Source organism: Coregonus lavaretus, assembly GCF_964263955.1.
Source record: "Coregonus lavaretus genome assembly, chromosome: 5".
NCBI classification, from domain to species: Eukaryota; Metazoa; Chordata; class Actinopteri; order Salmoniformes; family Salmonidae; genus Coregonus; species Coregonus lavaretus.
This window is the reverse complement of record NC_139992.1, coordinates 39,443,329-39,463,896: the sequence shown is the minus strand read 5'-3', so window position 1 is coordinate 39,463,896 and position 20,568 is coordinate 39,443,329. Positions and strand designations below refer to the sequence as shown.

Sequence of the window (20,568 nt, the reverse complement as noted above, 5' to 3'; positions counted from 1 at the left end):
GACTGTGGAAGTTCCACCGTGTTGTAGAGGCTCTGGGGAGTCTATGCGCAACCACTTCGTCAAGCACGGTGGTTCGCTTGGGAGACCTGGAGAAGAAAGCAGAAAATCCTGCAAGGTCGGAAAAGAAAGTGCCGATCCTGGGGATGCGTGAAGTAGCCTGCTGCATGATGAGGTTCAGCTGATGTGCATAGCAGTGGACGTAGTGCGCATTTTCGTACACATCCACTATTTTACGCTACACTCCGCCGGTGGCTCCCCTCATCACACTTGCTCCGTCGTAAGCCTGGGCAATAAGTTTGGCCTTTTGTCCATGTGAGAGTATGGTGCTGAGCCTCTCCAGCAGCGCTGTAGCGATGGTGTCGGCGGTTGCGTTCTCGATCAAAATGAACTCGAAAAAACGCTCTTGGACGTTACTTTTAGCATCGATGTAGCGTATCACAAGCACCAACTGGCAGTGGGTGGAAACGTCAGTCGTCTCGTCAGCTTGAATGGCGATAAAATCAGCACTCTTTACTTCCTCCAGGATGTAATCCTTAAGCACTGACAGCATACAGTCCAACAGCTCGTTCTGTATCGTCTTTGACGTGCCCTTAAAAACGGTAGCTGTCTTCAGGTGCTCCTCCAGCACACTGTCGAGGGAGGCAACAAAATCCATTAAGCCCCGGAAAATGCCGGGGTTGTCCGAGGAGTCAGTCTCCTCGTGCCCACGCAAGGCCAACTCAAAAGCCCCACAGAACTTCACACAATCGATAATTTTGGATAGAATGTGCCTGTTTTTATCCACCTCCTCATTGTGTTTCCTCACCGCAATCCTGTGGCCGTCATCCAGCTGCGTAGCAATGTTCACCCTTCCTAATACAGCTAGCTTTACAGAGTTGTCCATGTGTGCCCTGGTGTTCTCATGTTTCTTTACCTTCTCTGACAGGTGCTTCATATCCCTCACTCCGGTACCTGTCCATGCTGAATCTGACCCCGTCGTTTTAAAAAGCAAGCACGGAAAGCAAAATAAAGCATTAGCATCAGTGCACCCAGCTAGCCAAGCCTTCCTGGTGTACCACCTACGGGAGAAGCCGCGCATATACTGCTTCCCTTTCTCGCTAGCCTGCTGTCTGATTGAGAGGTCAGGTTGATCTGGGCCCAGCTCTTTCACCCGAACTTTCTCTGACAAAGTTCTCCTCTCAAACGGATCTTGGAGGAGAGATTTCACCGAGTTAGGGTTGGGTCTTGGAGGAGTAACGTTTGCGCTCGCCATTGTCGTCTAGTAAAAATGGCGCCACTGGAGCCCGGTCCTTATTTTATCAGGGGCGAGCTTGGGGCGATAAAATAATCGCCCTCCTTGGATTCGATTTAAGATCGCTGATTGGCTACATTTTATGTCATACATTCATATCTTAAATTAGCAATTGGCTTAACTGCTACGTAGACCCGCCTCCTCGGGGCACTTTCTGTATCGCCCAGAGCTGACGAGGCGTTTGACAGGCAGAGGAAAGGTTGCGAATATGATTTTCTATCATATCTTACACATATTACTGTGTGCATTCCATATTTCAAACACACAAATATTGAAATACTGATGTTTTTATTATTATTATTATTATTTTTATTTATTTTTTATTTTATTTTTTAAAATAATTTTATTTAAGGGGGCGGCGCCCTAGCGCCCTCTATCGGCCAGCCGCCACTGGCAGCAGCTCTAAAGAGATGATGATGAATTGGAATGAAATGTTTTACATTTTAGTCATTTTAGCAGACGCACTTATCCAGAGCGACTTACAGTTAGTGAGTGCATACATTTTTTCATACTGGCCCCCCGTGGGAAACGAGCCCACAACCCTGGCGTTGCAAGCGCCATGCTCTACCAACTGAGCTACACAGGGAAATAATAAAGTAATCAAATAAAACAAATATTTTATTAAAGTAAAGTAATGTGAATAAATGATGGTTAATAAGTGATAAGCAGTGCTTTTTTTCACTACCATCATGGGACTTTTATTAATTGTGTTATTCAGTGTTGTTACAGCATTCTACCCACATAATGCATAGTGCATTTAATGTCTAAAAAACTAATCGAAAACGAAAACCGTGATTATTTTTTAATAATCGAACCAAAACTGAACCGACCTCAAAAGTCACTAATCACTAATCGCTCAGCACTGGTTTCCGTTGCAAGACGTAATGTTTGGAGGCCAATAAGGGGCAGGCTCCCCTCCAGAGTAGGGGGAGTTTTATACAGGACTTGTAAATCATTATTTGAGGTGTACTTTATACACAATTAAAAGGTACCTGAGAGTTATTCTCAAGTACAGCAGAAGTGTGTTAATGTCACAAACATGTTATTCATACCCTATAAAATGTGATTTAGTATAACAACAAATACACTACAATGTAATGTACTTCAACACCATATAAATGCACTGAAATAAAAGACAAAGAACAAAGTTTAATGAAAGTCTGTATTGAAGTACTGAAAGAGTACACCATAGTTCAAGTGAACTTTTAGTGTACATGGACTATGCTAGTGACATTATTAACAAACTTCTGCTGTACTTCATACTATTTGACTAAATGACCATACTGTATTAATACACGTTTTTATTAATGGATTACATTAATTGGAAATGAAAGTAAGTATAGCAACACAAGCTTTACGTTCATAAAATGTGTAGAGTAAATTGCCACAGTAGATTCTCTGTGGTAAACGAGGAAATACCTAATTTCAATTGTACGGAATGATTTTCAAATAGTAAAATCTGTGCTTAGTCTGCTCAATTATTAGGTTTAATTTATACCGAAGATAATACTCACCAGAGGGCTAAATAGTCTTGAAATGTTTTGGCAGCAACCAGGACTTCAAGTATACACAGACATAAGCTTTAGGGAGTGGTAATATTGTGGCCAATAGTGGTTGCAATTGAGATCAGTGTGTGGGGGATCTTAGCGCATATTGATGGTTGAGGCACAATAGGATTTTAACAGTTACAGTATATTTAAAGACAGAATGTCACATCATAAAAACTGGTGTTGTGCTTTATGTTATTAAGATAAGGGCCAACTCTGCAATAACAACAGTAAAGGATAAAAGGAACAAGTAGGCAGAGGTTTTCACAGTGGTTTCATGAAAATCACCCATTTGAAGATGCCATATTAAAATTGTGAATCATATGCAACTCAAATAATTGTGCAAAAGCTATGGTCAACATTGAGAGAAGTTCGGAAAGGCACGTTCAAGAATATTGTGATTCAAACTTCTTCACATCACAGCTCATCACAGTAGTTCATAGTTCAGTGCAAGGGTCCTGTCTAATAGTAGTCAGGAAAACACAAAGCTCATAGTCAAGGAAGTCAACGTCAAGTAAGGTCAACAGTCCGTTAGGAATGATGAATGAATGCTACATTTAACTGAACAAAGGTAGGTAGGTACTGTAGCAAAGGTGACTGCTGAGGGGAGGACGGCTCATAATAATGGCTGGAACAGAGCGAATGGAATGGCATCAAACACATGGAAACCATGTTTGATGTATTTGATAACATTCCACTTATTCCGCCTCCAGCCATTACCACAAGCCTGTCCTCCCCAATTAAGGTGCTACTAACCTCCTGTGTACTGCAGGTAGGTAGGTAGTAGAGGAGGCTGGTGGGAGGAGTTATAGGAGGATGGGCTCATTGTAATGGCTGGAATGGATGATTTGGAACGGAGTCAAACATGTGGTTTCCATATGTTTGATACTGTTCCATTTATTATATTTCAGCCATCACAATGATCCCATCCTCCTATAGCTCCTGCCACCAGCTTCTTCTGGTAGGTAGGTACTGTAGGTAGGGAGGTAGGTAAGTAAGTAGGTAGGTAGTTAAGAGTTGTAGTGACAACAAGTTATCTGGTAAAACTAGACATAGTTATAAAATGTATAATTTCAAAAAGGAATTCACTTGCAGAGGTCTTTGGTGGTGAGCTGGTACATTGTTTTCCAATGTGTACAATAGAATAAAATGTGATTGGTGGAGTGATCAAAAGACATGATTGAGTCATTAGTGTGTCTATAGCAGTTCTGGATCCCAAAGCTATTCAATCACATGACCATCATTTGTCCATCCCAAACCACCCTTCACAGTTCCTATAGCCTATAGACAGGCCCTGTGGGAGGTATCTTGAGCTGGACTGTCCTATCATCTTTTAAAACAAAGTCACAGTGTCCTCTCATTGGTGCGTGGGTCTGTCAGTCAGTCTCATCCTGCGAGCCAACAAAGAAGCAGATCTGTCGTGGGGAGGGGCTGGGCATGAGGGGGCTGGTGGGGCAGTGGGAAGAGGGTGGGGTCGGGATGTTCCAGTATTGGCTTTGGAGGTCGAGAGCAGAGAGAGCGAACCCGGCGAGGTGACCGTTTCTCTCCCTGTGTCTGTCACTATCCAGGGGTGGAGGCAAACTCAGGCAATTCCTCAGGGAACCATCACTGCAAAAAGAAAAACACACAAGGCCATTAGACTTTATTTATACTGTATGACAGACATACAAATCTACAAGTAGACTCCATCCATCCATAATATAACCTAGTAGTAATAATTCCATGTCTCTCACCTGGTTATGTCTGCTGGTGCTCCTCTCCAGGCCTGTCTGTACACGCTCCCAGCCACATCCCCAGCCACCCCAGCTAGCCAACGCATGTCTGCAGGCACCTCTGGGATCCACTCCACAAACCTGGAGCACAGGAGAGGGACAACACAGAGTCAATGTACTGTGATGTACCACTAGGGGAGGCCAGTTCTCAACAATTCCTGGGTGGATTGACTTGCCCACTAGTTGGCGTCCCTGTGCAGCACATTCACATTGATTGCATTTAGTAGGAAACCTGTTTGTATTCCTAGTTTGTTTGCATTCCCAGTGTTATTTGGTTGCTGTGGTGGGCTAATGACTACTTTGTTGTCAGTGGTTTCTGTCAGGGATAGTTTGAAGGTATTGGCTACTGTATGCTAAAGGCTAGTAATGCTAAAGGCTAGTTCAGGGCTTTTAGAAGCTGATTTGTTTGCATTACTGTTGTCATCATTTGTTGCTGTTTGAGCTACTGTGACCGCATTGAGTTCATTGAGGGCTTGTTTGTGGTAGGTAGCACTAGTGGTGTAGGATGTAGTCTTACCTCTTGCCCACTGAGTAGGCTGACACCACAGGTAGTGTGCAGGGCAGGAGCATGTAGGAGGCCACTCTGACCGGCAGCATCTCGGACACCTTAGCATACAGACCAGGCTTCTGCTGGCACGCCTCACAGAACACTACAGTCATAGACACACAATATGTTACACTTCGCACAGCCTCAGAGGACTTTCAGATACACACAACAACCACATGTCACTGACAAGAGCACAGTGACAACACAATGTTATAACTAGATAACAACAGCTTCTAACAGCTTTGAGCAGAAAATATCTGAAAGTCTAGGTTAACCTCCTATCTACCTTTTTTGATTTGGATAGGCAGGTTGTCAACAATCTGCTCGTCCAGCCACCAGTGCCGCTTCCTCAGGAGGCGGAGCCGCCGGAGCAGCCAGTCCTTAGTGGTTTCCGTGGCGATGGGCTTGCAGCAGCAGGTGTGTATGGCTTCTGATGGGTTGGGGCCGACAGTCGGACACTCCAGCTTCAGCAGATCTGACATCATAAACAATACATGAATAATCTTTGTAACACAGCATAAAAATACTACCCCAATAAATAAGTGCTGGTTTACTCCATACTTCATGTTGAACCCTGTACAATTGACATCATTGATGCTCACTGCATATATGTCACAGTAGCTTATCATTTTAGTACTGCCACTATTACTGTCAAAGGCAACATAGTAATACTCACGGTTCTCCTCAAGAAAGCGAAGGGCGTCCTTGTAGCCACTCTGACATATCTCTGCCATGACCTGCCAAAGAAAACACATAGATCATACCTATTGAGGTAGGGGATCATATGCAAGAGGTAGATTGAATAAATATACTGCTCATATTTAAGCGATAGAGGATACACATGTAAGACACTCATAATCATATCACAGGATCATTATGACTCAGATATACCCACACAAGATATATGATCTCACCTTAATTTTGTCATTTGTTATCACTACCACTGACTGATTAGCAATCATGTTATTGCTGACAGTTAACAACTGTATTACACAAGTACAGCTGTTTTTAACCACATAAAACAGAGGGGAATTACTTATATCAGCCTGAACCCTCCTGGGCAACAGGCTCCTGTATTTGTGAATGGACAGCAATCCAGGAAGTGTTTAACTAGGTGTTAAAGGTCAACGTGGCAGAGTTCTCTCTGTTCTCTGGCTACTCCTTATTCTGTGTGTTCCTACAACAACAAAGCCACAGGGAGAGAGGTATCTGGCCAGCTAACTTCACAGTGACACTACCTATGTGTGAAGTTAGTCAGGGTAGGTTAAACTATTATACGTGAGGGAAAAGGCAGGGTGGAGTTTTCTATGTGTGTCTGTGCATGTCATATGTAAACACTATGTCAAATGTAAAGGTGCCTGAGTCAAGAAAAACACAGTTCCTTATTCTAAGTATGGCCTCTGCACATGGCTCTGTCGGCGGGACAGGGATGACATAATCCCCAAATTCCAGGAAACACAACATTCTAGGCACACGTGAAGGGAAAAGACGGTGGCAAATCTTGGATTGCAGCAACAATAATAACACAGCGAAAACTGAACCAAGAGACACAGATCAACATCAAAGAGTTCACCTTACGCTAAAAGTTGACTCCCATGTTATTATCCAGAAAGTGAAGAAGAATGTGGAATACAGGGAATGTAATTTAACAGGGACAGAAGCCAATAATGTCCTGCCAGTATTGATCACTGTGGAGTTAGGGAGGGACAGGGGAGGGCAAAGTTCAGATGGGAAGTATGGGGGGTAAGGGTAGGAGGCAGAGTCCAAGGAGGAGACAGGGTAGGGGGCGAAATGGGGGAGTTGGGGTTATATAATCAGGGAATAGGATAGTGGGAGGTCAGGGGTCAAACTATGAGGTGTCCAGTCTCCCATACCAGACTACTACACTCTCCCACAGAAATGTATAGAATGTTTAGAACCATGGAAAACAACTATTTCAAGGGTACCTAAATAAGGATTTCATAACACATTCATAACCCATACATAAGGCATTTATGAATGGGACTAAGGAGCATCCTGATCCTCCATCCTACCTTTGGCAACAGGGCCTACATAAGGACTTCATAACACATTCATAACCCATATATAACGTGCTGCAGCACGTTATCCGCCCCCTCGGCGGAAAAATCGCAGCACCCCCACCCCCAAACATCTTCCTGCGGCTATGCATAACGCATTGGTAAGCAGTCATAGCAGGCGTCCTACCTTGGGTTCTGGGGGGAACAGGGCATTGCTGAGGCGGTACATATTGCCCAGGTTAATCTGGATGGAGGTGTTGGTGAATCGCAGCTCGTGGAAGTTGAAGGAGGTGTCCCGGGGACTGATGTCGCTCTCGCCCGAGAACGGAGAAATGCTGATGGTGTTCTTCAGCTCCGACTGAGGAAGGTTGTCACTGATCCCCCCATCCACGTAACGCTGCAGCGAGAAGAGGGTGATAAAGTGAGAATATTGTGTTGTTGGACTCATAAATATTTGTTGTTGACTTCCTCCACCTATCTTCTGCTAAAAAACACGTCACTTATAACCCAACTCGGTTATCACTGAAATCTAATATGATACGACATATTCAAGGTAACATTCTCCTTTGAGGGCATATTAGGCATGTCAGTACAATATTTACCATTAGCCAGCCTCTCCACACTGCCAACTCATGACCAAACAATCTGACATTACTATTTGGAGAATTAATCAATTTTTACGCCAGTCTTACATAATTACACGATGTAGCTCCATTTCAAGTTCAGATGCGAGCGACCCTCTAACATTTCCAAATGAATTAATAGTTTTCCAGTGTAAAACGCTTAGAACATCTGAGGGAAAAAGGATAGCAGTGCCAGTTCCAAAGCCAGATCAAGACTCAATTTGGCAGTGAGGTTGGCAAAGAGAGTTCAGGGCTGAGGGCAAAGATTGTAGTATATTTCCTTGTTCAGAGTGTCATAGCCAACTGTTACGTGAATGTAGTCCCGTGTTGAAATCTATTTTAAATGAAACTTCATCACTTTCACAAGAAAGGTAAATAAATAGTTGGTACAATATTCTGAAAAAGTACATGCTCAGTCAACTGGTAGAAAGTTGAACTTCATGCCCTCAGATATGCTGTTCATAAGTCATATATGACTGTTGTATATGTTGGTCTTAATAGGCCTAGTATAGGGCATACATCTATATAGAGAGACGGGGCATAAGACAGGTATGTGTGTTAATGTGTTGAGTCACAATGTAGACTTGGCTCTGAGCCTGTTCTTCACCTCAGACAGAATGGTACACAATGTACAGCTGAGACAGAATGGTACACAATGTACAGCAGAGAGAGAGAGAGAGAGAGAGAGAGAGACGGCTGGGCGGGGGTGGAGGAGTTTAAACAGGATCTCTAAATAGCTATCTGTGAACCTGACTCACCCGGCTATAGGACACACTAACTATAACCTATATTTATTGTACAATCCAGTGTGTTCTACCTGTGTTCTATGGATGTATCCTTTGGCACTGAGCCAGGGACATGCCCAGATAGCAGCTATATGCCCTCAAGAATAACAAGAGCAGATAGCAGTGAAATATACTAGAGAAAAAGCTACCTAAATAGGTCAGTGTTATATGGTAGTTTATGTTTTGGAGGACTGTGCTCCTATGTCCTAGTGACTCAGTTTAGAATGGAGCCACCCTGGACTCCCTGGTCCCAATCTGCTGAGGCCAGAAGCCAATCTGGAAGTATATAATACACCACTGGCCTGCCAAGGGAAATGGTCCTCGGGCTGATTAGCTACTAGGGTAGGGTAGACTGACAAATGGACAAGTACCAGAGTGTATGCACAGACCCGACAGACAGACAGACATACACACGAACAGAAAAAGACAACATTGTGTAACACTTGAACCTATAGCCTCCTTATGACTATGACCTGAGCAATAAAGGCATCAAAGATGAGACCATAATAAACCAAGTCCAACATCTGCTGCTTCTTCTTAGAAAATAAGGAAACAGTGTTCAAGGAAACGTACCACTCCTTGGAAGGATGGGGGGATCAGGCCACAGTATATGGGGATGAAACAGCTACACAGTAGCGCCTGTGGACACACCAGAGAAAGAGATGTTACACAGTTCAACCCAGTTTACACTAAATACAACTTATGTAAAAAGTCAATGGCAAGGCCAGTAGGTGAAAGGACAAATATGTATGGGATAAATATGGGATATGGAAAAACTCTCAAGTGCTCAGGGGTGTTCAGGACCCATATTCACAATGTGTTTCATAGTAGGAGTATTGATCTAGGATCAGGTGCCACCTCCTTATCCATTATGATTTAAGAGGCCAAACTGATCCTAGATCAGCACTCCTACTCGGATATGTTTTGTGAATAGCAGCCCAGGTGGGTTGAGCGAGGCACACTCACCTGGATGAGCTCCTCCTTGGACTTGAACTCGGACACGATGACGTTTTGTCCATCAGACACGCGAGTGAGTGACACACACAGCCTCCCGGAGGCGAGTGTGTGTGCATCGGCGGGCAGGTCGCGCTCCAGGCCCGACCTGATGCTCTTGAGCGGGTTGAATGAGGGGTGGAGGGGACCCAGGTTACGCTTCCGAGCCTCCTTGACCGTCTCGATCACATCCTCACAGCACTTAGCTAGAGGAGGGGAGGGACGGAGAGACAGTGTGTTAGGGCCTTCCATTGGGAGGAATTGGATAATGTGTTTTATTCAAAGCAAGATTGATTCTCAAGGGAATTAAACAGTGATCTGTAGCTCACAAAACCCATTTCTCCACTGATTTCACTTATTTACTGCTCTGCACCTTTACTGAGCTAGTTATGTGTGTTCATCTTATCTACACTTGGACGGAATGGATCTAAAGACTGTTATGCACACAGACAGAGTTCTAGTAAAGAAAATCAAGTGATTAGAAAATACTGAGGTAGTCTTATCTGGCTGGAATAATGATGTTACTTACACTATCAGTGGAACACATGTGAGTCACTGACACAGTGAAACTCTGGCAAAAACGTAACCCTATAAGAACTGATGTCATGAACGGTAACCTATATCTATCTTTCTTCTGCCAATTTTTCACAACAATCCAGTGCTTTCTTTTGACTCTTAATGACCCCTATATTGACTGTTCACTCAATAAGTCTCCCTCTATTACTCTTTCACTCTCTCACCCTCTTTAACTGTCTCTCTTTCTCTCTCAATTAGACATGATACAACTGGGACACGTACTAAGTGTGCCAGGTATGGACTGATTCCAAGAAACCTTTCAGACTAGTCCTTGGTCTCTTCACTATAAGGTTATTGGGTTTAAAAGAAAGTGAAAGAGGCCTGGTATCACACAGAGACTTAGCTAAGAGCTTACTATGTCACGTTCTATGTCATGCAGGGGCATGTTTGCTCTTAATCGGGATTGTGTTTTCCCCTAGTCAGCGAGATCAATCAGTACCATTGGGAGGCCGCTGATCCAGATGACCAATAGGTCAATAGTCCTATAACTGACTCAGATGGCATTTATCAATGGTAGGCTACAATATTTATAAACAGGCAGGCATTTTGACTCTGACCATGTAATTATGTAATTATTAATAATTGGTAGTTTATAACATGAAAATAATATATGCCATTTAGCAGACACTTTTATCCAAAGAGACTTACAGTCATGTGTGAATACATTTTATGTCTGGGTGGTCCCGGGAATCGAACCCACTACCTTGGCGTTACAAGCGCCATGCTCTATACTGAGCTACAAAGGAGCACCAGTATAACCACCTATACATACCTGCAAAGTTTTAAGCATTGTTTAAATAATTTTACCCCATGTATCAAGGCCACAAGTGATTATTCTTTAAAGTTAATTTAGTTGCTTCTCTAAAGTTGCCTAAACACATGAAAGAGAGGACTAGGCTACTCCTTGTGCGCCCCTTTTGCTTAAAAGTCCCCATCTAGGCATTCCACTGATGACAGGGACCGGTGAAATCAAGGGGCCAGTGTTGGGTATTGGATGCCTACCTATGGATGCCTGGCTGGCGAGCACCGAGGCGGTTAGGGCACCGGCCGAAGCCCCGTAAATCTTGGTGGCACCTTTGATGAGGTAGGGCGCTTGTTCCAACAGGCAGCTGGCCACTCCGATGTGATAGATCCCCAGGAACCCGCAGCCGGCGAACGACAGATTCCATTCCTTCGTTAGGTCGAACATCCCTGGTGGACAGTCTTTGGCGAGGACCTAGAAGTTTGGGTAAATGCGCTTGTAATAATCACTCCAAAATGTTTACCCATGGAGCTTTTGACAAGTTCCCTTCATTACTGAATGTCAACAACAGTTCCGAAAGATATATGAATAGAGGACGGATCAAAATAGCACACACTAGTCAGTCTACTCCTCTTGAGTAACGTAGTAACGTACAAAGAGTCGACAGTTAGCCTATGTGTTGATAATCGCCGGAGCGCTGATTTGCCATAAACTTCCCGGTTCTAGAACAGGGCAGGTCTGGCCAATCCGCATAAGGAGGAGCCACGCCCCCACATTCTGCATCGTTAACACATGAGAGCGACGCATTCTGTTCATGTCTATTCTATTCTAATCTAATCTATATTTGTTTCACCTGCCTGCTATTACTGTGACAAATCGAACCTTATTAACAGATTTGAGCCTATAGGCTAACACCCAGATCAAACAAGGAGAAATCCATAGGCTCATGATACCAATCACGCAAGGATTGAAAAACCTTATCTGTTGATTTTATCTTACAAAAAGAACAGGCCTACCTGCATCATCTTGAATGCTTCATGTATGCTTGAAGGCATTCCTCTTCCCGCTACAGAGACTAGTGAGCACGTGCGTACCCCGCCACAGCGAACTGGTGCTGATGCTGAGGAGGAGGCGCGCGCATCACATAAGCGCATCCCATTACGTCACTTTACGACGACGTGATTGGCAGAAGCCTGAAGGTCAAGGGTACTTCGCTCGCGGACTATCACGCCCTAGCCAAGCCATATATCCCGACTCAAGAGGATACATATGATCGTTCTCAAAACAAATCAAATTATAATCTTTGCATTACGAAAATCTTTTCGTTTGGTGCCTTTTTTGAGGATGGCCAAGCGCAAGGCAGACACGCAAAGCACCCAGATAGAGTTTGAGACCAAATAGGCCTACTTCGTGTTTGATGGAGTGCGGTTCCCACCCTTCTGCAGAGGAAAGATGGAGCAGGTCGCCAACTTCTCCCTCAGAAGTAGCATATTCCAAATCAGGTAAACAATATTGGAATGTGTTGATGCTATGCAATATGTTAGTGCAGTACCCTCACTACCCTGAGATGCAGCATGCTGTAGGCTTGAGAATGCACGTTCTTAGGTGTATCAGTGGAGGCTCCTCAGAGGAGGGAGGGGAGGACCATCCCACTCAGTGAATTTCATAAAAATAAAAATAGTGAAACATTAAAAAGTTATCATTTTTAGATAAAACTATACTAAATATATTCAAGTCACAAAATAACTGATTAAAACACTGTTTTGCAATGGTCTACAGTAGCATCAACAGCACTCTCTGGGGTAGCACCATGGTGTAGCCGGAGGACAGCTATTTTCCATCCTCCTCTGTTTTTAACAGAAGCAGCAGAGAGAGAGAGAGCTAGCTATATTTTGTTGTATTTTTTCACTTTCACTTAATTAGCTAATACAGCTAGCTAATTTAGCCTACTCAAACACCAGGATCAAACAGAGTGGAATGCAATTTATGCTAGCTAGCTGGCTAAGGCTATCCAGCACTGGAACTCTTCCAAGTCAAGGGAAGCTTTCGGTTTTATTAATTTATTGCCATTGGGTCCCGCTGGTGTAACTGCTAAACTGCATGCTGTACACTGTACTGCGTGATTGTAGCGGGTTTACAAACACGGTAGTTCTAGTAGCTATGTTGACTATGACGTTAGCTAATATGGTGACATGGTGACAATGATGTAGGCTGTGTGTAGCGGTTAGCGGTTATGGTATGAAGGTTTGGCTTGGAAAGGTTTTTTCGCCTGGTCACAGACAGCTGTTGTGTTGTGCACTGTAGCAACCTCATGATGGGTATAGGGAAAATTAAAGTGTCACATAGTAGCCTAAACCTATCGATGTTACATTGAGCCGGGTGAATGGAATATGAATGACTGTCATCCAATATGCTGTAATAGAACTAAGGCCATGCCCATAAAAAGAATCGTCCTCCCTAATCTTAAACAACACCGACCGCCATTGGTGTAGGTCTATAGTTGCTTTCAGGGGCGCAACTTTCACTGGTGACGGGGGGGATATAACCCCCCCTCCCCTCCCCTCCCCCCACATTCTTAAATTGCATTTCTGTACCCCCCCCCCCCCCCCCCCCCCAGTTTTACCATTGCACTGTGATACAAAACACGGCAACGGTGTGCTTTAGGACCATGCGGACGCCTCAGAGCAGTCCGGTAGGCTGTTTTCTGGTTTCAGCCGGCTGGACACCACAGAGCAGAGCGTGCAGACACGGACACCACAGAGCAGAGCGTGCAGACAGTCTGTGTGAAGGCACGGGAGAGATTAACAGAGGCAGCTGCTGTCTGTGTTGCACTTTTCTCCAAGTTTTATAAGTAAGCAGAGCAGAAACTGGCTACTCTTTAGTTGACTGATCTAGCTGGCAACGTAACTGCTGTTTGACAAAATAAAATAAAAATAATCCCAGTGCTGAGCTCGTAGTGTAAATGACATGTTATGTTAGCTAATGTTTCATCCCCTCTGGACTGAAGTTAATGAACTACTAGCAGCTAGCTAATAGCTACTACAGCCAGTTCAGCTCTAGCTAGCCTCTAGCTATCTGTCAGGTAGTAGTATCTAACAGCTGTTGTGTGTATGGAAATGTTCTGTAGCCTTTGTTTTGTCCCATTTCAACAGAAGTAAATTTGATGATGTACCATTAGCTAGAGCTAGCCAAAAGTTGGCTAACGTTAGCTAGCTATCTCACTAACTTTAGCTATAATTTTTGCCCCAATCACACTAGACCTGAATCAAATGATGAAACCAGCACCCAAACGATTGAAGACCGATATTCTGATGTTTGTTCAGCGCAATTTGAGTTACATTAGTCAGTATAGCAATGTAACGTTATCTGTCAGTTTCCCTACCTAATTCCCTACTTTTCACACTGACATGGTATAAACAGCTCTACAGGCTTCACTGTCATGGTGCACAGTCAGTACACAACACTATGCTCATCATGTCTTAGCAGGATCAGATGGTGACAGGTGTCCCTGCAGGGTCAGACAGCCAGGGAAGACCAGTCTATGGAGCTCAGGTGCATTTTGTAGTATATTATAACAATCAGTGAATTGATACAAAGTTCCATCTTGAGTTGATGGGTAGGCTACAGTCTGGGATCTGGGCATAATGGTCATTTAAATTATTGAACCATTGATTATGTTCATGGCTAATATAATGTATAAATGTACACCAAGGTAATTCTTTGTCATGCCTTATCTGAGCAGGATCAGATGGTGACAGGGGTCTCATCAGGGTCAGGCAGACAGGGAAGACCAGTCTGTGACGGCGCTGAGGTTAACTTTTGCAGATACAACACTTTATTCTCTCTGTGCAGCAAACACTGGACAAGCAAGAAGCTTCAAAGATTGAAACTATTTTAAGGCAGTCTGACAAACCTCCAAAGTTGATTTACAAACTGTACCAAGGGTTGATAGAGGCTTTTCCTGATGACACAAAACATGTAAAACAAAAATGTGAGGAAGACCTGGTAGACGCTATTGATGATGATGAATGGATACATATATGTTAGAATGCCCAGTCATGTTTATATAATCTTAGACATAAATTACTGCAGTTAAAGACCATCCATAGAACATACTATATGCCAGTGAAACTGAATATCATGCTCTCAGAAATGTAATTCTTCTGCTGGAGGTGTAAAACACTAATTGGAACATATTTGCATATTTATGGTCTTGTGAAGGCTGGCTGAATTTTGGCAAAGAGTATATTATTTTATCTCAGCCTACAGATTCTCCCTTCTCCCTGTTTTTGTTTGCTTGGAAATGTTGATACTGGAGACTTATCAGAAGAAACTGTGTAACCTAGCATTTATAGTGGCTAAGAAATGCATTGCCATTCATTGGAAGGTTGGTTATCCTCCCACAATGGATGGAAGAAATGTCAAGTTATGTATCACTAGATTTGATTTATTACAAGATTAAGGGTATACTGTGCAACTTTCATAAGGTCTGGATGTCTTATATGGAATACTGTACGACAAAAGGAGTCTGAATTGAAAACATGCCCACGTCAGGAGAGATACCTATTTAGGCAATCCCTAGCTGCTGGGCTGCTCAGTCCTGGCCCTGGGAGTCTGCCATACTGTTGGTTGTCACTCTGAAACCAATAATGAATGTTTCACTAAGATCCTAAAGCTGACTGGGGTGTGTTGTGTTGGGGTGCTGCAAGTCATTTTCTCTGATGAATCCCCTTTCCAATTGTTTGGGGCATCCGGAAAACACCTTGTCTGGAGAAGACAAGGTGACCGCTACCATCAGTCCTGTGTCATGCCAACAGTAAAGCATCCTGAGACCATTCATGTGTGGGGTTGCTTCTCAGCCAAGGAAGTGGGCTCACTCACAATTTTGCCTAAGAAGACAGCCATGAATAAAGAATGGTACCGACACATCCTCCGAGAGCAACTTCTCCCAACCATCCAAGAACAGTTTGGTGACGACCAATGCCTTTTCCAGCATGATGGAGCAACCTTGCCATAAGGTAAAAGTGATAACTAAGTGGCTCGGGGAACAAAACATCGACATTTTGGGTCCATGGCCAGGAAACTCCCCAGACCTTAATCCCATTGAGAACTTGTGGTCGATCCTCAAGAGGCGGGTGGACAAGCAAAAACCCACAAATTCTAAAAAACTCCAAGCATTGATTATGCAAGAATGGGCTGCCATCAGTCAGGATGTGGCCCAGAAGTTAATTGACAGCATGCCAGGGCGGATTGCAGAGGTCTTGAAAAAGAAGGTTCAACATTGCAAATATTGACTCTTTGCATAAACTTAATGTAATTGTCAATAAAAGCCTTTGACACTTATGGAATGTTTGTAATTATACTTCAGTATACCATAGTAACATCTGACAAAAATATCTCATAACACTGAAGCAGCGAACTTTGTGAAGACCAATACTTGTGTCATTCTCAAAAGCTTTGACCACGAATGTAGCCCTTTACACTCATACCAGAATACGGGTTGAAACTGACAGATTTGGGCACTGATAAACGGCTAAATTGAAACATAGTGGCTGTACAGTAACACTCTGTGCATGACGTCAGACCTCAGGCTCTGTCCTTCACAGCGCTGTATGGGTTTTGACTGACATCCATTCTGAACTTGAGCATCTCGTGCGACAAGAAGTTGCCCCCATCCCTCTCGCTAATTGGGCAACTTTTGCAAATGTTTTGTTGACTGAGTGAGGGAAATGCTGTAAATTAACAGGACTCACTCTTAATTGCACTCGGGAATTATTCAGACCCCTTGACTTTTTCCACATTTTGTTACGTTACAGCCTTATTCTAAAATGCATTAAATAGTTATTTTCCCTCATCAATCTACACACAATATCCCATAATGACAAAGCAAAAACAGGTTTTTAGACATTTCTGAAAATGTATTACAAATAAAAAACGGAAATATTACATTTACATAAGTATTCAGACCCTTTACTTTGTTGAAGGACCTTTGGCAGCGATTACAACCTCGAGTCTTCTTGGGTATGACGCTATAAGCTTGGCACGCCTATATTTGGGGAGTTTCTACCATTCTTCTCCGCAGATCCTCTCAAGCTCTGTCAGGTTGGATGGGGAGCGTCGCTGCACAGCTATTTCCAGGTCTCTCCAGAGATGTTTGATTGGGTTCAAGTCCGGGCTCTGGCTGGGCCACTCAAGGACATTCAGAGACTTGTCCCGAAGCCACTGTGTTGTCTTGGCTGTCTGCTTATCGTCGTTGTCCTGTTGGAAGGTCAACCTACACCCCAGTCTGAGGTCCTGAGCGCTCTGGAGCAGGTTTTCATCGAGGATCACTCAGTACTTTGCTCCGTTCATCTTTCCCTCAATCTTGACTAGTCTCCCAGTCCCTGCTGCTGAAAAACATCCCCACAGCATGATGCTGCCACAACCGTGCTTCACCGTAGGGATGGTGCCAGGTTTCCTCCAGACGTGACGCTTGGCATTCAGGTCAAAGAGTTCAATCTTGGTTTCATCAGACCAGAGAATCTTGTTTCTCATGGTCTGAGTCCTTTAGGTGCCTTTTGGCAAACTTCAAGCCGGCTGTCATGTGCCTTTACTGAGGAGTGGCTTGCGTCTGGCCACTCAACCATAAAAGCCTGATTGGTGGAGTGCTGCAGAGATGGTTGTCCTTCTGGAAGGTTCTCTTATCTCCACAGAGGAACTCTGGAGCTCTGTCAGTGACCATCGGGTTCTTGTTCACCTCCCTGACCAGGCCCTTCTCACCCGATTGCTCAATTTGGCCGGGCGGCCAGCTCTAGGAAGAGTCCTGGTGGTTCCAAACTTCTTCCATTAAAGAATGATGGAGGCCACTGTGTTCTTGGGGACCTTCAATGCTGCAGACATTTTTTGGTACCCTTCCCCAGATCTGTGTCTCGACACAATCCTGTTTCCGAGCTCTACGGACAATTCCTTCGACCTCATGGCTTGGTTTTTGCTCTGACATGCACTGTCAACCTTATATAGAGAGGTGTGTGCCTTTCCAAATCATGTCCAATCAATTGAATTTACCACAGGTGGACTCCAATCAAGTTGTAGACACATCTTAAGGATGATCAATGGAAACAGGATGCACTTGAGCTATATTTTGAGTCTCATAGCAAAGGGTCTGAATACTTATGTAAATAAGGTATTTCAGTTTTTTATTTTAAATAAATTAGCAAAAATATCTAAAAACCTGTTTTTGCTTTGTCATTAAGGGGTATTGTGTGTAGATTGATGAGTAACATGTTTTATTTAATTCATTTTAGAATAAGGCTGTAACGTAACAAAATGTGGAGAAGGGGTCTGAATACTTTCCGAATGCAATGTATTTTGAAAGCTGAAATGTTGAGGATTATAATAAATACTTATTTGATGTGTCTACACCTCCTGAGTGGCGCAGTGGTCTAAGGCACTGCATCGCAGTGCTAACTGTGCCACTAGAGATCCTTGTTCGAATCCAGGCTCTGTCGCAGCCGGCCGCGACCAGGAGACTCATGGGGCGGCGCACAATTGGCCCAGCGTCGTCCAGGGTAGGGGAGGGAATGGCCGGCAGGGATGTAGCTCAGTTGATAGAGCATGGCGTTTGCAACGCCAGGGTTGTGGGTTCGATTCCCACGGGGGGCCAGTATAAAAAATATATATAAAAAAATATGTATTCACTAACTGTAAGTCGCTCTGGATAAGAGCGTCTGCTAAATGACTAAAATGTAAATGTAAAATGTAATGTCATACAAGCAAGCCAAACAGCTGTGAGTTCAAATTTGCACTTCACAATTCTATATCATAAAACGCATGTCATATAGGCCAACATTTATGATCACTATGTTTGATGTACAGTTACAAGATGACATGGCGTCATACCCTGGGTTATTCTGAACAGAATGAGCCTGTGTTTGTCTACAGTGAAGAAACTTTGCCACGGCACACGCCTCTGAATGCACTCCTGACTAATTTCTATGCGCACCAGGATTACTGTTTCCCTGAATTGCATTGTGAAAGCCTAATACTAATATCATATTTTATACCTTAGCTAGTCATGTTGGCAATAGAACAAGCTGACCCAGATTGCGATTTATAATGGACCGTTTTTGGATTGTGTAAACAACAACAGTAATTGTGTGATGGTGGGGATGCAGGGTTGTGTTCCAAACAAAACAACTACAAGTGAGCTTGCTCTAGTTCCTTGACTGCACAGCTAAAAAAGTACCTTATAGTTTAAGACTCATTGAGTCATGAAAGCACATTTTAAATTACTTAGGAAATGTGCACACTTTGGAGAGATGTGTGGCCACTTGTTGACACCAATTATTCTTCTCACTCAAACCCTTGTCATGTTTTTGTCTTATGTTCCACCTACCCCACATTTCCCAGGAATATTCTTATCATGTTACTGAATGTATCCAGAGTATAACATTTCATCATCAACAAATGCGGCGTAAAGTACAGTAAATGTAAAATGCACATAAAATCAACAGTTTGGATTCAGCTTTGTGTCAGGTGAACTGTTGCTTCCTCAGCATTGGTCTAATAATTTTCACATAATCTCCAAACTGTTCACTTTCAATTGCTACCATGGTTATGCATATGCTTTTCAAATTTATTCTATAAGAATCATTTCATTTTATCCCCATCCATATAGGCCAATTCCCACAAGTGTTAAGGGTTAATTGCAGAAAATGCTGTTATCGAGGTCATTTCCTTAAAAGGTGACATCAGAGGGAGAAGTGATAGACGAGTTTCCCACTAGTAATTACCAGTTGGAGGGCCGTTGAAGTGGATTTTCCCCCAGCCATATGTGGTAAATTCCCACTTCCCACTTGGTTACGAATGCAGCATAAGGCCTTTGAGGGTAGAAGGGATTGGGGTCACTCAATATTACCTGTTAAGGAGTGTAGGCTAGCCTACTCCTTTAACGTCCAAGGACCTTGAGCCTCAAATGTTATGTTCAGAGGTAAATTGGCTCTGGCAGCCAATACAGCCAAAATACTCCAACTAAACGTGAATCGGTTCTCAATTGCGATAAGGGTCTAGAATCATATAGCCTTCTACTTTCATATCACATCAGAAAGAATTGTACAAATGCAAAATATACTTACTGTTCACTGTTATAAAGAGACATTTCAAAAAAATGTCAACTTCATGATCTCCAGTATCACCCCAACATCAACATATGTGAAAATTGTGCATATCTATGTTTTGTGGTAAAAAAGATAGAGGAAGATAAGTGTTTCCAATGACATCAGTGTGCATTGTGAGATTTTACCCAATTATGAGGAGGCACTGCCTACTAATTGGTTGTCTTCCTCTTTTTCTTCTTCCCTTTAACACAGTTGCAGCCAACAGTACTTCTCAGTTACAACAATTGTCTGCCATCCATCCGTTACACACAGTTATTCGAAGACGCTAGATGGATAATTAGAACAGGTGGTCGCTTCTCTCTTCCGAAAACAAGCCGTAACATGGAAATAGAGCCGTGTGGGGGTAAGAAGGATGTGGTAGTCTGGAAGGGAGATACAAAAGGGAAACATTAGGAACACATTAACATAAAGGTGCTTGACATGACAAAGTAGTGCCAGGTGACTAAAGGAAATTGACATATAACATCTTATCAGGCTGCCAGGACTAAACATAACTAGAACAGAGCATTAGCATTATCA

At 43.4% G+C, this 20,568-nt stretch overlaps 1 protein-coding gene across 1 annotated transcript; it reads right to left on the bottom strand.

The window, feature by feature from the left end:
• Window positions 1-2,537: 2,537 nt before the first annotated feature.
• Window positions 2,538-11,553, bottom strand: LOC311129421 (patatin-like phospholipase domain-containing protein 2). The gene is made up of 9 exons (XM_084161706.1): window positions 11,155-11,553; window positions 9,550-9,782; window positions 9,157-9,222; window positions 7,363-7,572; window positions 5,834-5,894; window positions 5,444-5,632; window positions 5,128-5,260; window positions 4,572-4,691; window positions 2,538-4,446 (listed from the first exon to the last, which is right to left on the bottom strand). Exons 1-9 carry the CDS (start codon window positions 11,339-11,341, stop codon window positions 4,215-4,217), a joined length of 1,431 nt encoding a protein of 476 aa, XP_084017832.1. The 5' UTR covers window positions 11,342-11,553; the 3' UTR covers window positions 2,538-4,214.
• Window positions 11,554-20,568: the final 9,015 nt, after the last annotated feature.

What these genes read in the sequence shown, in the direction of transcription:
- LOC311129421 (XM_084161706.1), bottom strand. Translation starts at nt 11,341, where the DNA reads ATGTTCGACCTAACGAAGGAATGGAATCTGTCGTTCGCCGGCTGCGGG. An exon ending in CCCCATCCTTCCAAGGAGTG is followed by an intron (nt 7,573 to 9,156) that starts GTACGTTTCCTT and finishes TTCTCGCTGCAG; the next exon opens with CGTTACGTGGATGGGGGGAT. An exon ending in GCACCAGCAGACATAACCAG is followed by an intron (nt 4,447 to 4,571) that starts GTGAGAGACATG and finishes TTCTTTTTGCAG; the next exon opens with TGATGGTTCCCTGAGGAATT.